This window comes from Rhipicephalus microplus, chromosome 1 (assembly GCF_043290135.1).
Source record: "Rhipicephalus microplus isolate Deutch F79 chromosome 1, USDA_Rmic, whole genome shotgun sequence".
NCBI lineage: Eukaryota > Metazoa > Arthropoda > Arachnida > Ixodida > Ixodidae > Rhipicephalus > Rhipicephalus microplus.
In genome coordinates, this window is record NC_134700.1 from 294458355 (window position 1) to 294476081 (window position 17727).

At 46.2% G+C, this 17727-nt stretch overlaps 1 protein-coding gene across 1 annotated transcript in view; it reads left to right on the forward strand.

Moving 5' to 3' along the window:
- LOC142764453 (uncharacterized) overlaps positions 1-12736 on the forward strand; it is a 42927-nt gene extending 30191 nt beyond the window's left edge. Inside the window, exons 22-29 of the mRNA XM_075865204.1 lie at positions 169-240; positions 1545-1718; positions 3426-3688; positions 4597-4697; positions 6165-6267; positions 6878-7096; positions 8973-9083; positions 12529-12736. Of these exons, the coding sequence (XP_075721319.1) occupies positions 169-240; positions 1545-1718; positions 3426-3688; positions 4597-4697; positions 6165-6267; positions 6878-7096; positions 8973-9083; positions 12529-12684 (1199 nt within the window). The 3' untranslated portion in view covers positions 12685-12736. The remainder of the gene's footprint in view (positions 1-168; positions 241-1544; positions 1719-3425; positions 3689-4596; positions 4698-6164; positions 6268-6877; positions 7097-8972; positions 9084-12528) is intronic.
- The last annotated feature ends 4991 nt before the right edge of the window (positions 12737-17727 follow it).

Below are 17727 nucleotides of genomic sequence, written 5' to 3' on the forward strand. Positions count from 1 at the left end.
TTAGTCAGTGTGTGAAGCGCGTTATTATGATGATTTCTAGTGTGCTTTCGACTTCACCTTTCCGCAATGGTCTAAACCCTTTTTTAAGACCGTCTTTCTTGTCGAACTTTTCGTTGTGATTTGCGCATTGCCACAGTATAAGCCGTGTAACCCTCGATTCGTCTACAGGCGATGGCACACTTCCAAACCAAGCCGTTGAAGAGAAACATGCCGAGAAATCGAAAGACACGAATGAACATGGTACGTAAGCCGGAAAATCTATGCTTTTTTTTCTCGTAAAGTGGTTGCTTTCTTGCACCATTAAGAGCGCTGGTTTGTCCTATGCGATGAAGATTTACCGTGGATGAAGGCTAAGACGAATCAAGGCGAATAGAGGGGCTGTCCTTGAAAACTTCTGGTTCTCATCACCCCTAACGATGCACTGAAATATCTGACACTACAGTTTGGTAACTACAGCTACTAAGGCGTATTCATCGCGCATGTTGGGCTGTCGCACGCAATCATGTCCACATGCCACGAAATGCCGCGAGGAAACAGGAATCGTCTTTTTCGCCTCCATCGAAACGTGACCGTCGCGGCCGGTATCGATTCCGCTGGTGGGCAGCTGAGTGCTGTGACCGCTGTACCACCGAGGAGGAAGGTAGTTGAAAAGTGACAGAGTCGGAACCGTGGCTGGATGTACGCAGGCTAGTGTAGCACGTGTTTCCACCCTCGAGAACTCCACGGTGGTGCACGTCGATGTGCATTCGCGTTTGCCAGCTATAGAGCCTTAATACAGTAGACGGTGATGGTCGTTATTGCAGAAGTGACAATTTTTTTTAGTTGTAAAGTACTACCCCTCCTTTATGGTGATTTAATAGGACGTAAGTCATTTCTTTGTATTTATAAAGCACGAATTCCGGCGCCAATACTAGTTCCGACGAAATCACAAGTAACAATCGATACACGTGCTGCTGCTGCTGCTTGTGTCCTGCAGATAGGTTGCCTCTTTAAAAATCATTAAAGCGAGTCTTGCCCGCGCGTATTGTTGGCAAAGAAAGTGAATACGCCGTTATTACTTTGGCAAATCGCCTAACAGAAAAGCTAGTTTGACAATATGAAAATGGTTTACTATGCAAGATATCGCATCTTGCTAGGAAGCGCAGCTACTATTACAAAGAACACACAACACAAGCGCTTAACTTCAACTAAACGTTTATTGCAAACGTCAGCGTTTATAAAGGGGGTGAAAAGAGAAAAAGAATAAAAAAGGTAGACAACAAAAAGCACACGTGCCAGTCCCGTACATTACTATCCGTTATTATCTATCACACAATCCAAAAAGCATAGTTCTTTCTGCGTGAGCGAGATAGAGGGTGCACTAACACAATCAAAATCATCGCGTGTCATTTCAGCCACTTCTACTATCAAACGGGTTCCTAGCAAGATCGATCCTTACCAACTGGCCCGATACAATTGTTTATTAAAATATCGCAATCTTCTTTGAATCCGACCATGTGTGATATGGTGTTCCCCGTGAACCCCCAATCTTGTGTGGTGTGAAGGTGCGGGCTCCCTGGCCCCCGGCCCGAGCGCCCAGCGACCGCTCTTCTGCGAGGCGAGGAAGGCCATCTTACGGCCACTGGCGTCCTACTGCACGCACATCCTGTTCGGCCGGCTTCCCTTCGTGGTGACCAACGGCGTGACTACGGTGGGCGACTTCGACAGCGCCACCCAAGGTACGTCGCTGTCTTCTTAAATACACGAAGAGTCACGGGTTATCCAATGTGTCCTTCGTTCGATCATTTGGTAAGACCAGACTTATGAAACTACTGTAAAATAGGGCTACGTACTTGCTTCACTTCATATAAAACGTTTACTGGGCAAAAAATTGGGAGATATGTGATGAGTAGCATGCTTTAAACCACGGGCAATTGTGCCCGTGATATCTTGTTGAGCTTGCTATATGCACCCACAACGCGAGCTTAAAGGAAAAGACCCAGTAGCGTCTGTGCCTTTGTAGTGGGTGGCCCACTTTAAACAATGAAGTGATAATCGCATGTTTTGACGCCCGATCTGAATATACGCTTGTACAGCACATTATTACTGCGATATTGCATGTCTTACAGAGAAGCATGTATACAGGACGTGTGTGTTTGTGAAGCGTGCAAGTTGCTTTCACTGTATTCCTAGCAGACGCGTGGCTCGTGGTTGAACACCAGCTTGCCACGTAAACGACCCGGGCTCGAACCTCACTCAGAATTCATCATTTATTTTATTTGCATCTTTCTCGATTTTTCGGTCACGCACTAGGTGACGATTTTTCTCTCACGACCGACGACGCCGACACAAGTCGTTTCTGCGAAACGACCTCTTTAGCGCTTTCGCGTTAATATTGCAGTACTAAGCTAGGTGTGGTACAAGCGCCCATTGCCATCGGGCGTCATAACATGCGATTATCATAATGGCTCCGGAGTTGAAAGCCGGTCACCCACAACAAAAGGCACACACGCTACTGCACCCTTAAGGCCACGTAGCGGGTGCATAGCAAGTTCGAAAAGGTTTCAAGCACCAAGTGTTTAAAGTATACGCACTAGGCACAGGATATCGCTATTGCGTTCAACTCTTCAAGGCGAAGCTTTCACGTGACGGGATTTTTATGTTGGGTGGCCAGCTGTGACAATCACACGCTCATACGCCCCATGACCATTCAAGCTTGTACCATGCAATATCACTGGTATATTACATGTTGCAGCGTGAAGCACGTATACAGGACGCGTGTGTTTGTAAAGCATGAACGGTGCTTTTCCCTGCATTTTCTAAGCAGATGAAGTTATTTTCACCGTACTTTCAAGCAGAAGTGTGGCTGAGTGGTGGGACACTTGCTTGTTGCGCAAACGACCAGGGTTCAATCCTCACTCGGACCCATAGATCTTTTTCACTGCATTTTTCTCAAACGCTCGGGCACAGAATAGGTGCACAACCTTTTCCGTATTTATTGCTGCATTTTTCTCAATTTTTCGCTCACAACAAATGATGCCCACTCAAACGCCGAAATATTTTCGAAACGAGCTCTTTGACGCTATCGCTTTAATATGAGTAAAAAACTGTTCCTTGGAGTGGTAAATTGCAGTGTCCTATGGAAGGGGCACCTCATTATTGTCCATTCCTCGAAATCAAATCAATGCAAACTGTTCTGTGCATTACGACCCGTATTTACAGTGTGGTATAGCACTGAGGGATCATCTGAGCAGTGCTCGGTTGTGCTTAAATGCTCAGTAAAAATATTACTATACTCAGTAAAAATAATTTCTATAGAATTCTTCTATTCATTGCTATATACGAATGCCCTCGTGACCAAAAGTCCTCAGCGGAAGGTTGGGGCTTTCTCATCACCTTGACTTCTGCAATAGCAGTACTCCGAGCTTTGTGCGCTTCTCGCGCAGAGCAACTGCATCTCGCCTCCGTGGTGCGACCCGGGTGGCCCCACGTGAGCCTGATGACCACTCTCGGTGGAGGTGGTGAGAGGGATGACACCGCATTGGCCAAGGCCTTCGAGTCTGGTGTCACTGTGCTGGACGAGCTGGCTACCCAGGCGGCGAATCTGGTGCGAAAGCGGGGTCTGGACGGCCTCAATGTTCACTGGTCAGTGCCGGACCTCGAAGGAGACGTCGAAGCGTACGCCGCAGGGCTTGTCGCCTTCGTCAAGGTATAGGCTTTCTTGGCACGTTTTGCAACCCTGATTCTTGCAGCTTTGTCCATTAGGCGAAAACTCTAGATGCCTCGTGAAACTCGAATATTGACCGTCGGCGCCAACATGAAGTGAGGCAAATAAATTATCGTTAGACGTCACTATGACGTTACATACTCAGATTTTGTGACGTCATGGTCGCGTCATCACTTGGCTTCTTCGCTTGGTCGAAGGTGCGCGAACACCAGGGGCACTGCAAAACCATGTTTCGCACAGAAAGCTTTCGGAAATTTTGGTTAGAACAAATCAATACGGTGGTCAAAAAAGAAAAAGACCACAGCTTTCGCCTACGAGTCATATTTGGGCGATTCTATGTCTTGAAGTTGTGACTTGTAGATTTGAAGCTGCGTAAAAAGCTTATGTAAAGCAAGCAGGCACATTTGGGTTTTTATCCAATCGGCAAACATTTATATTGAGCTACCATACGGGGGTGAATCGTATGGGCGTAATGAAAGAAGCCAATAGGGGGGTTATCGTATGGATTATTTAGTCGTTTTTGATCATTGCAAGTATGCACGTATATTGACGTGCGTGCATCGGTTTTTTACGCGTTCCCGCCCTTAGCAATGAAGCTTGTTTTGTTATTACTTCATTTCGCCACGCGAGATCACCACATTCATTGAATAGGGCCGAAGCTTCGGCGATCCTGACAGCTCCGTAGATTTACTTGAACGACTGCAGTTGCATGGGAAATCCGGTGGCTGTAGCCATTTCACACAAGAATTCGCAAAGCTTAAGAACGTTTGGAGCTGCTTTCTTTTTTTGTTGTTTTTTTATCATGCATGCGCATCACCCATTGTCCACTATGTCGCATTGCCCACCGATGAACACCCACTGTGTTGTGACTGTATATTTGCACCTTACAGAAACTGCGCAAGGAGCTCGGTCCTTCATTCATCATCACCGTTGTGCTGCCCAGTGAATCCGAGGAGAGAAACTCTGCATTCAACGTCAGGGAACTTCAACCGTAAGCAGTATTCGTGCAATCAACGGCGGCATATAGTTAACCAAGGCTGCAGCCTTAGTGGCACTCTCAAATTCGCGCAGCTTTGAAATGATTTACAAAGCTGACTGCCACGCAATAGGAATAGTTTTTTTTTTTCAAAGCAATCCAGCATCACGATTATTTCTGTTGGCTTCTACGCATCAATAACGTTTGTGAAGAAGAGCCCCCTGACAATTGCTTCTATTAGCTCCTCCGCATTAATGCTTGTTAAAAGAGGCCCTCTTCCCCGCTGCTTTTATTGGCTTCTCCACATTAAAAGTGTAAGTGTGGCATATCCCTCTTAACAGGTACACTGGTTGGCTTCTGTATGATGGTGATGCTTCTGTAAAAAAAAAACTGTTCTGTTGGCTTCTTAGCAATAAAGGAGAAAGTGCAACAAAGCCCTCTTCTTAATTACACTGGTCGGCTTCTTCGCACTATTGATATTTATGTTAAAAAAAGGAGGGGAGGGGGGGACTTTTTAGTTGACTTCTCCGCATTAAGAGCATATGTGCAACAAAGCCCTCTTCACAATTACTTCTATTGACCCCTCAGTATTTATGTTTATTCTAAAAGCCCTCTTCGCTGTTAGTTTAACTGGCTTCTCGACATTGGGAGTGTAATTTCGACAAAACCTTCTTCTGTTGGTTGCTTTAAATTAATAAGATATTGTAAAAAAAAAACCTCTTCACAGTTAATTTGGTTGGCTTCTCCACATCACAAGATTAGATGCAGTGAAGCTTCCTTTTTTGTTACCTTCTTTTCACACGGTCTGCGTGTACGCAACTGAGTGAGTGTGTCGCCTCGACGATTATTATAATTAAATATAAAAGTGCGTCAGTCAGTATATACCGAAACTAAGCCTCGGGCATTTACGTTGTGAGAGTGGGTGTTAAAGCCAGCACATTGTATGGGCGTACGGGATATGCGAGTGCTCTTCACTAACCCGACGCTTGGCGACATGGCGTGCCTGGCGTGCGTTTTGTGCTGCACGAACTTTGATTGTCGTGTACGACGTAGAGAAAGGTATAAACGGGCAACGTTGTAAGCAGGGGAAAAAAGTGGTTTGCATGCGTCGTGAGGTTGTGCGCAGTCGTTTAGTATCACAGAAAATAAACAACGCCAAGAACTGAATAACATATAACATTCCCACACACCACCTCACCTCACATTCGCCTTTCTCTTGTCTTCTTTTTTTTTTTGTGTGTGTGGTCGGCATTCACGAGGTCTGATTTGAGCACAGCTTTCGGCAGCCTGCATTGCTGTGTGTGTTGTGCTCTGTCACGGTGGGTGCAATGCTGGAGCTTTTCTTGTTCCTTCTTGAAGGAGCTTTTTTTGCCATTCTCTCAGATTTGAATCTGAGATTTTTTTCCATTAGTGTACTGTTGACTGCGTAAAATATGTCTGCGCCTACTTGCGCCTGTCGTAAAAGAAGCTGCCGAATTTCAGGTTGGTCAACTTCCTCTTCGTGAGCACTCATGATACCTTCAGCCCGTACTCTACGCTCACGCACTTCAACGGGCCGGCGCAGGACATCGACACTGGAGGCATGGTGCGTGTGTCAGCAGTACATTTGATTGCAAGCCTGTGTCTGCGTAGCGCCACAGTAAAGAGGCACACTGGCAACCAAACTTTATTTTACGTCGATAATCAGTTCACTTGAGTTGCGCACCTTTCCTGCCGCCTATCTTTCCTAACCTTATCGAGCGTGGCGCTACACCCGCACCTTGCAATAAAATGGCTAGCCTGCACTGATACCTTTTTTTAGTACATTTCATTAGAATTCTATTTCGTCCGCCTTGATCACAGTGCAATCATGTTAACCACGCAACGGGTCTGATGCTAGCTTTGCGCGTTAACTATACCTTCAAGCATTTTTACGGGCCAGGACCCCGTCGTAAACGATGGCGTATAAGAGATTTGGCGATGCATATAATGAGTATCTGGTTAAATTGCTTTACGACCCTCTTGCTAGGCTCCTACCATTTCTAAAGTGCATGCTGATCTACGCGAGTGACACAGCATGCGCAGATGTCTTTCGGTGTAACGCGGAATTAGTTCGTTCGAGATGTCGGTATGAAAGCAGGAAGCCGCATAATCTGTGCGTGCACAAGTTCCTGCCCTGTCCAAGGTCGTTGATTGTCTGCTTGTTCGGGGCGCAGTTCACCGCCATCGCTGACGTGATGAAGCAGCTGAACGCCAACCAGTCGCGGCAACTGTGCTTCACGTTCGGACTGTCCGGCGTCGCCTACAAAGTGGACGCCGACGCACCGCTGGCCAAATACGTGCCCCTGGTCGCATCAGCCGACACGAGGAGTGCGCAGGGCGCGCCCAACTCTGGTCAGCAAGCGAAGGAAGGACGGGTCATCACATACGACCAGGTCAGTTGCTCTGCAACGACCACACTCACACGTGTTGAATGGAATGACCAGAAAGCTAGTCTCGGACGTGGCTCGATTGTGAAAGTATTGCGATACGAAGGTTCGCTACAGAAACGGTTGTATATACTAAAGGAAGGACGCAGATGAGACAGTATTTTCTATAGAGCACTGATACCGTGAGTTATGCGCACAAAATCGGGAGCAGTGCGCAAAAATCTCCTCTTTGAAGATGAGAGAGTCTACAGTCGGCTTTATTAATTTAAGACGCACAGGAGTGCGAGGCCTCAAAAGTTCCAACATCACACACGACTTTCATTAGCCCTTATTTCTACAACCAAGTACTGTCCTCTAATTTAGAGATGAGTCCGAAGAGCAACTGTCGTCTACTTGCGGAAATGTGGGCAAGTTGAAGCCATGTGTGCAATCTCCAATCTCGTGAAACCACACCCTCACGTGTTGAAATCATGTTGCACACGACTGCAAGGATGTATGTCGTACAGATTGCAATGATGTTTTTAATTTGGGCATGATTTCAGACGTTAATCTGCTGTCTTTGCACGCGGTGTTGAAATGTACATAAAACAGCAACAGTCTGCAGCTGAAGCAGAGGACGCTAATGGTGGTCCAGTAGAAGTCCCACAGCACCTGCTCGAGGGGAGATGTCACTATAATGCAGCCGTATTTAATGGAAGTACAATGTTGTCTTGATACTATGAACAAATACTAAAACCTTATTATATCTCACAGCTGTGTACAGGTGATAAAAAAAAACGTGGCTCATCCCCCTGTTTAGGAATCGGCGTAGCAAGAAAGTGAAAAGTGTCTGCACAAAGACACTTGAAAGTAACTTCTGCATTGTTTCACGACAAGGGCGAAACAATGAATGCTATCCCAAAAAAATTGCCATGTCATGCGAAGAAATCCAAGCACGCGCGAAATAAGCATACACAAGACGAGCGCGGACTTTAACATCTGTCTTTTTTGCGATGAATGGCAGCGCACACCGGGAGATAATACAAACAGGAAAAGGACGACAGAAGTACTTTCCGTGTTCGTACATCATCCCAGTGTGTGCTGCCGTCTATCGTAAATATGACCAACCACATTTTAACAACTGTAACAGCTTGACATTTAGAGTACACTGCTCTAACAGAAAGACGCACGAAAGGAACGTACAGTTATACACAATTTGTCACAATGTTTTTTTAATCCTATGTTCACTCCTTTCGTAAGTGTATTTCGTTCTCTCCCGAATCACGAGTCCGATAAGCGCGCACACAGAAGGAACCATGCCCCGTGGAGGAGCGCGCTCATCGAAACGCGAAAGGCGACCATCTTTAGAGCGCGCCAAACGCTAACTCAACGTGAGCGCCATCTCGCTACTCATGACGAAAACGCGCTGATGTTGCTGAGGGCCGCCTAACGGTATATGGCTTATATAAGTAGCTTGTCACTAGCAAGCTTGGCAACGTACGTTTCATGGCGTAGTAGTTTCGTGCCGCGGAGCGAGTGGGTTCGATGCCCAGCGATGGAACTTTTTCTTCTCGCCTTTGAGATCTGTTACTATATAATTTGCAACGTCATATCAGTGACGGAAATACGTCAGCGGAGCCGTGGTGGACCCCAGCAGAAAACATTTTTATGTTAATATTATCTATATACAGCTGTATCAGACAATGCACGCTGAAAAGGGCTGTTGCCATACAATCTGTGGTGGTGGAATTTGAGCGGGAGCTATGCCAACTCTTTACTCGTTGTCTCTATTCAACAGATTACTTTATGGGTCGCTTGGTGGCAAGACAGTTGTCTTGCTCTTCAAAATACTATTTCTAACAGCTAGCACTTTTGACTGACTAACATTTTTTTTTAATGGCAGGTGTGCAAGTTGAACCTGACCTGCCACAAGGCGCACGTGGAGAAGAGCTGCTACGACAAAGTCGGCGACACGTGGTACGGCTACGTGGATGAAGAAGCCGTCGCCGCAAAGGTGCGTAACGGTGGCCCTTGTAGGCGATGCTCTTGCGGAACAATTCAGTCATACCTACTACGTGTTTGATGACCATGTCGAATCATTACAAGTGTGGGCTCAGCGACATGGCCTAGTGGCATATGACTACCTGAACGAGAGATAGAAAAGTGTAGATTTAATAATAGCTCGGTTTCTTTGTTGGAATGAGAGACAACGATGCCAAGGAAAGGGGATTACACTTGCATTACGATTCTAATAGCATACCCTAAGGTCGCGTGATTGAATCCCGGCCGCAGCGGCGGCAGTGTGCTTAGATTTAGGTGCACGCTAAAGTCTGTCAAAATTTCCGGAGCCTTCATAATTGTATCGTGCATTTGGAACGTTATATCCCCGAGAATATTACTATTACTTGTAATATCTTTACCTTCCTTGACATCATTGCCTGTTCTCATCAATATTGTGAGTACAAAAAACGAGCTTTTAAATTAACACTTTTCTTCATTCATAGCGAGGGTCTCGTTCTGGCAGATTTGGTGCCTTCAGGGAGTATACGAAAGCTTATTGGTCAGCTGCGAGTTAGTAATAAGATCACGTGCTACGTGGCGTCAGCTGGCAGAAAAAGTGTTCCACACTCGCCGATATGGCGACAGGCGGCGCTGACTGACGCTCCAACATTTAAATACACATATATACCCCATAAAGAACGAACAGAGATATGACCACGACCCTAGTATCTCAGTGGTAGAGCATCGAAGGCGTTGTTTGAAGGTCACAGGTTCGGATCCTTCCGATGGAAAGTTATTATTCGTGCAATGTTCTTCAAATTTGCATTACAATTACTTCTAATATTATTCGCTATACTTCACTTCGCATCGCTGTCTGTCAAAATATTTATTTGGTGAGTATACATGCCCAAGCATATAGTGTAGGCCCCCTTAACGAACTGAAGTCCTGTGCCCCAGGTCAACTTATTCTACTAAGAGGTGACGAAGAAGCAGCGATGTGTTCGCACCGCTAACGGAACAATTTATGTGTACTTCCATTCGAACCACCCAACAGCCTAGACGCGTCACTGCGATGCCACCTTCTCGATACCGAAATCGAAATTGCTGTGTTAAGATAGCCGTGATAAAAATATATTCAATGCATTCGCAAGCACTGCAACACTTTTCTGTGAGTTTTTTTCTTTTCATTCGCGTTTTTATTGACAACAACAAATTTAAAATACTTAGAACTCGTGCCAGTACTCTTTTAAGTTTTATAAAATAGGGAACTTAAGAATCTTGCGTGTGTGCCGCTTGTGTGCGGACGCGAATTTATAAATCAAGCGATAAGGCAACTTCCTGATCATAATACATGGAGTGAATAACACAGGAATAATACGCACGGTGTACCAGGCCGCAATATTTTCATCTTTAGGACATTGTACGCACACTGCAGCTTTCGGAGTGATTTGGAGGCTACACGCCGACAAAGAACGGCCTTTTAAATACAGCAGTTACTAAGCAGTCCTATAGACTGATAAAAAAAATAATTTGGACAATACCTGGTGATCGATACTTCTATTTATAACTTTGTCAACGAACGCTATAGCGGCCTGCATTGTATATTGGCGCACACTGTCTATCGTGCTTGGTAATACTTTCGCTGTCACGGTATATTGGGAAGCTTATGCAAGTAAAAACGATAGAAAATGTCGCTGGGTTGGCGCCACGCCATGCCTTTCGCTGAGCTGTCGTCTGTGGCAGTGGCAGGCGGGACGAGTTTGCGAAAGCAGTTTAATCTCGCGTCACCCCGCGAAACGCAGACACCGTAAATTTCTACAAAGCGAGCTTCTGCGAAACAACTTTCAGACACCAAAATTTCTTCGAAACGAGCTTATTAACGGTTAATAAGGCGTTTGTGCTTCCTTGAGAGTGACGTCTATTACGATAGCATAACTCGCCTCCCCAAGAACTACCGCACACTGCATCTTGCTTCGTGCTGCATTCATTTATTAAATACGAATCATTTATTTGCGACGTGCAGACACTGAGCGTGTCTATCTACGTATCTGTCTAGCCACCTGTGCCTGGTTGCTCTCGTCCTTAACTTGGGTATGGACCAAAATTTGTGTGGGAGTGTAAGAGAGTTTGACCGTTATAACTGTTTGGTCATGACATGAATAATGTCACGATCCTGTTGCGCCAAACTCCAGACGCGTGGGGCACACACCACAGACCATGGCATGCGCCGCAGGTGTTTGTCCGAGGAAGTGCAAGAACAGACATTTATATGCGATAACATTAAGAAAGAAAAAGAAGTCACATGCAGCTTTGCCGCAAAGGCGAATCAATGAACGCGATAGCAACAAATTGGAAGTTCGCGCGCAGAATGGCAAGCAGATCGAAACGTGCCCCGCGTTTCTCTCTCACAAATGACGCACGAACCGAAACGTACTCACAGGTACAGATGAACGCGAATAAGTGTCTCAGTTGTTACTTCGCTGAGCCAGAAAAGCGCACCCTTTTCGCATAGTGGAAGTTGTGCAGCGAGTGACCTTTGTGCGCCTCGTAACTACAACAGAATCGTTCCAGTGCAAACCCAACGCCTGCCAAGAAGTATGGTCCTCCCCGCCGGGAGATAAGCGAGAGATCGTCCACTCCTCTCGTCTCCGCGGGCCAAAGTACTGCGTGAGAGATGAGAGCCGCCGCGCGCTCATTGCGCCCTCTTGCTGATAATGCTGACAACACGATAGACCCCCCCCCCCCCCCGAGATGCCCGCCAGCAGCAGTAAGCGGCAGATATAAATAGCTTGCCGTTTGAACATTGAAGGAGGTACCCCTTGGTGGCTCGATGATTAGCGCCTGGCATTGACGACGCGGAGGTCCCACGCTCGATTTCCCGCGCCGTAGTCTTTTTTTTTCTGAATTTTTCTTTTTTTCTTGCGTTTTCATATATATAGATATGTACACATATACGGTGCATGACGCTGACGGTGAAATACAACCGAGAGTGTCCATGTAATTGCTATCGCAATAAAAACCAACATGGGTAGCGTTGGCCCGACGAATGCAAAGAACAAAAAATGTTATGGTCCCAGCAGGAATCGAACCCAACCTGACCGACTGACTGGAGGGCCCGGCGAACAAATGCTTTTGTGTAGCCATTGGAGCCGAGGTCATTGAGGATTATATCCCTTTTCTCTTTCCACCGCTGTATGGACGAGCAAATTTTTTCCGCCCTCCGAAAACTGTTACAGAAAGCTTGTGGCAATGGGGTGGTTCGAGCTGAAAGAGAGGTAGCGTCATGTGTTGACCGACCGACCGACCAGAACACGCCCTTTGCCTCGTTTCGCTCTGCCCTGCAGAATAGAGTCAAGATAGGATTGATGCAGCGTTCGACATTTGTTAAGGTCGCCGTAGCGCAATAAGAGAGACGAATAACTGTGCTTGCGCCTAAACAACACGTCTTCTGTGCGCAGGCCAAATGGATTCTCAAGGACGGCTGGGAGAATCTGTGCGTGGTGGCGTGGAACGTGGACGCGGACGACGTGAAAGGCAGCTGCCGCGGTGACGTGGCGGCGTCATACCCGCTGCTACGCAGCCTCAGCCAAGCCACCGCTGCCTTGGCCTACTGACGAGAAGCACCTCCCATTGTCAGCTTCATGCAATAAAAGTGTCGTCCTCATGCCACTGTTCACTAAACCGCGTTTCTGTGAACTACAGTTCACTAAACTACACGCAGTCACTACTACTTATATCAAGTATATGAAACGTGTCGCCTAGACTTATCGCTGTCATTACTTTCATACGAAGTTTCTTGCCTTTTGCCGCTTTCTAGAACTAGAAATACACTCCTTACCTTTCCATTCAACGTTATTAGGTTAACCGTAGATGTAATATAATGTAGATGTACGTATATCCGAGTCCCGACTAAGGGCCACTGTCTACTTCATATCTATTTAGCCGAGTTTTAATTACTACAAAACGCCTACTAAATAGAGCACAGCCTTAAAGGCCGCGCCTGTCTTTTCTTTTGCACTTAGAAACTTTTCGCGTTCAATTTTCACGCACTCCAACCGCCTGCGACGTATACGCTCAACGTAACAGTCGCATAGAAGTAGTCGATTAGTTTGCAAAACAGGTGCTCGCAACTCGTCGGTTGACGGGGAAACCTCAAAGTAAGAGTGCGACCACTCTAAATAGGCAAAACTGGCATAGCGGACACTCCGAAGCCAACAATGTAACAGGAAGAAATTAGGAGAGAATAAACGCGTCAGAAGGAGGATCATCCAGGGCACTAAGCCGGCCGAAGCTCGCAACGTCAGAGGTAAACTTTTCTTATCATTTTTAATGCAAAGGTTGTTTCCTGTTCTCGTAGAGTGCCTATCGCAATGAATCGCTGGAAAGAACTTCGCGACTCAAGGCAATAAAATTGACTGCACCTTGTCAGCTTGTTGGACCAATTCTAGCCAAAACCGGTTTTCTAGACCAACCAGCAACATTTTCGTCGTAGCTCGGAAAGTGTGGCACTGCTTTATCACACACGTCGTTTTTTTTTGTTTTGTTTTTTGTCAATTCTCTGTTTCAGCGGAGGCATTTTGACAGCTCAGGTTTGTGTGTTTCTCGGATCGTGGGTTCGGAAATAGCGTGTGGACGTGGCGAGTCCTGATTGATTGATTGATCGATTGATTGATTGATTGATTGATCGATTGATTGATTGATTGATTTGTGGGGTTTAACGTCCCAAAACCACCATATGATTATGAGAGACGCCGTAGTGGAGGGCTCCGGAAATTTCGACCACCTGGGGTTCTTTAACGTGCGCCCAAATCTGAGCACACGGGCCTACAAAATTTCCGCCTCCATCGGAAATGCAGCCTCCGCAGCCGGGATACGAACCCGCAACCTGCGGGTCAGCAGCCGAGTACTTTAGCCACTAGACCACCGCGGCGGGGCCGTGGCGAGTCCTGCTGAACTCGCCACGGCCCCGCCGCTGAACTCGTGGCGAGTCCTGCGTTGAGGAACTCGTTTCATAGATATTCCAGCGTCGGCGTATAGGCGTCACTGGTTACGAGCAAAAAATCTTGTCCGTGACAAAAAAAAAATCAAGAAAGATGCAAGTGAAATGAAAATTTTCTGGTCTGAGTGAGGATTGAATACAGGCCCGTCTACGTGGCAAGCGGTTGTTGTATCACATAGCACAAACTTCGTTGCAAATGCTGAGGGGAAAAAAACACTATATGAATGCCACGCAGTGCTGGAAGAAGTCTCCTCAATGCATTGCGCGGCAGAAGCGTGGAATCGCGCCAGGCATCAAAAGGTGTAAATTTAGCAACGAGTCGGCATACAAAGTGGCCAGACATTTAATTATAGTCACCATCAACAATGTGAACGGCTGCGTATGTTCGCGGGTTACTGTACGCACGCGTAGTCCATGGGCCCTTCCATAATTCACAAAAGAAGTAATTATGGACACTTAGCGGTTGTGCTTGCAAGACGCATTCCATGATCGTCCCGTTTCCTTGCAGTTGAGGCATGCACCGAAGAAAGGTGATGCGCACGAGGCCCCCGATTACGCTATCGCGACCAAATCGTGCTTCCCGTTTTTAGAATGGCTAGTTGGTGTGCTTCCATGTTGAACCAATGAACACCGCGAAGGTACCAGGTCGAGGCAACGGCGCTTTCCATTCTTTCACTCGTTCTTGGAAGGGCACCACTGACGACTAAACAAAGGCACACAAACACGCATGCAAACGAAAGCGCTTTTTTTTTCTTTTTTTATGGAGGGGGGGGGGGGGGGGCAAGTGGTGTCGTTGCTTGCTGTAGCCCAGGTACCCACCATATACGCCATGAAGATGACAGTCCAGACCTTGCCGTTGGTCAAGAGGCTGTTGATTCTGGACACGGATCTATTGAGGCGTCCGCGAACGCAGATCCACGCGCACACCCACACAAGGGGGAGAGCCTGAAAACTTTGGTACACACTCACGCTGGGGTACTGGCCAAGAACCGAGTGTCTAACGAAATGCTTTTATTTTGGTGGCTTTTAAAAGAATGAGAGGGATCAGAAAAATAAATTAAATATTAGAAATTGACAAAAGGAGTTACGGATATGAAAAATGATGCAGGTAATTTGCGCAACAACAATAAATAAATAAATAAATAAATAAATTCCGAAACAGGTAATTTGGGAGTAATAATTGGTTCTACATTCTGAATCTCTTTGAACCTTTAATAAACTTCTGCAATACATCGGCAACTTACCCGTCACCGAATCCTAGCCACAAAGCCCCCAAATAAAGTACATTTGGAGTGTTTAACTCCAATATTATTAACGGAAGGCGGCATCTAATGTAATTTTGCGCAATGCAACGTATCTTTTACCAGATATTAAATATATGCTCTGTTCTCTCAAGGACTCCACAAGTGCAAAAGTTAGGGGAAGCAGCCAGACCAACTCTGTGTAAATAAAAATTGAGATGAGACGTTTGAAAACACAGCCTAGTGATCGTGACTTCATCTGCGCGCGTGCGACGTGTTTAATTGTCCCGACGATGATTAAGGTGTTGAAATTCCGCTGTGTTCATTGTGTACGATAAAGAAAATTCTTCTAACATCATTTTTCTTCTAAATCTAGCCTCTATGATGAATTTTAATGCTGGTAATGAGTGAATAACCGGGTCATTTAATGATGATTTAGCTTATGCATCCGCCATTTCATCGAGGAGAATTCTTTTATGCCCCGGAACCCAAACCAATTGAATCAAATGTACATGCGGTGGAACTAATGATTCGCAAGTACTCAGCACTTGTGAGTTCTCATTTGCAGTGACAAAAGAATGCACCGACAGTGAATCAGTTAAAATTACGCCCGAAGTAGTTGATGCTGTTCATTTGCGCAGAGCTAAAATTATCGCAAAAATATTTTTACAAAAATGGGTACGAAATCTAAAAGTCGTAGAGAAAACGACAAGTGCGGGAAGACAAAGTGCAGGTTAAGGGAAATGTGCACAAACTTCGTCTTTGCCAGCTTCAGGCTAGATCTGACACTATACAAAACAGTAATGATGAAGGCGAAACGAAATTCACTACTCAACACAACTTGCCATTTATCACCAATAAACCTTGTATATAACTGTACACCACTTTGTCACTCATTAGCATGCATGAGTGGTCAATGTCACGCGTGATTTACGGTCACACCAAACGATCTCACTACTTCACCCATTCATCACCATTCGCTTTTTAGATATGCCGGTATTTTTTTTTTTATCCACCCTACATATACACGTTGCTTTTCTGGCCGCATGACAATTTCAGGTCACTGAAAAGATTAAGGACACCGATTCTTTCATTGCCAGCCCAGTAAACGGCGTGCTCATAACAGTCGAGTAGCACAACAAGCCCCGATTTTTTTTTTTTTGCCACGGCATACAAAGCGAAAAATTACAATTTCGAGGGTGTGCCCCCTAAGGAGGTTCCCCCCACCCCTCGCGAAAATTTATTTCGCCTACGCCCCTGGCTGACACACTGTGCCCCTTCGACGACTGTTGCAGAATGATAACTAAATAACTCAGTTCAGTTTATTTAATGTATAACACTTATGCTTGATTACTTTACTAGATTAAATTTTTGAGCGTGTGATATACGGAACTAATGTGTCGTGGTAAAGAGGGAGAGCTTGTGTCGGCAGCATGTCGGCAATCTCAGCTGTTCTCAGCTCCATATTTCGTCGTCGAACGGAAGTAATCGCTATGCTGCACACAACACCACCAAGCAGGCATATGCTGCTGGCGAGACAATATCAACACCACGACGTCTATCGAGGCCACGGCGACGGACGTAAAAGATTGTCAGTAGCCTTTTTATACTAGTTGAATGTACTGATGCTATAACAAGCGTGCGTTTCAGCGCGTTGTGTTGAGCACTTGTGCAACGAAATAATTCACGATAACAAGACTTTTTACCTCGATGGGGAGGTCCAGCGCGTAGCGCGAGGTCTCACGTTCCGCACCCCCGTAGAAAGGTCCTATTAAGGGGATGGACATCCCGTGGAGGGCTGGACAGAGAGGGATAGAATGACCCCATACTGGGACAATACGAACTTTTATAAAAAAAATCTAGGCGTATTTATTCACCACCAAGCCCCAAACTCGACAGATCCGAAGCGGCAGATTGAAGGCAATTGCAAACACAGACCTTTCCCAACCCTATTAATTTTAAAGGAATATACCCAGATGTCTATCCAGATGATACTTGCAAATTGCGCGGCTGGACTCACGCATCACTTAGGCGCATTCTCTGGGAATGTGCAATTTAATCGGCGGAAAATGCAGTCTTCCTAGATGAGGCTGCGGCGCCATGCGCTGCGCAGCTCCAATCTCCAGGATCAACTGTGTGCCTTCCAGCAAGACCGCGAGGAGGCGAGGAAACGGGGTCTGCGGTCCTGCTCGGGTACGGCCTAGACCCAGGCCACGAATTTGCCGGAGTTATTAATAGAGTTGTTACGACCACCATAACCGGGGGAGGGTATAGGCCACTGGTATGCGGGTATGTGCCACAGGTGATAGACATTTTATATCTACCGGCAGGAACACACGTAGGTAACTTTAACGCTTGAGCGTCAAGAAAAAGCTGCCATGGGCAGCGTTGTTACAACCACCATGATTTAAAAAAAG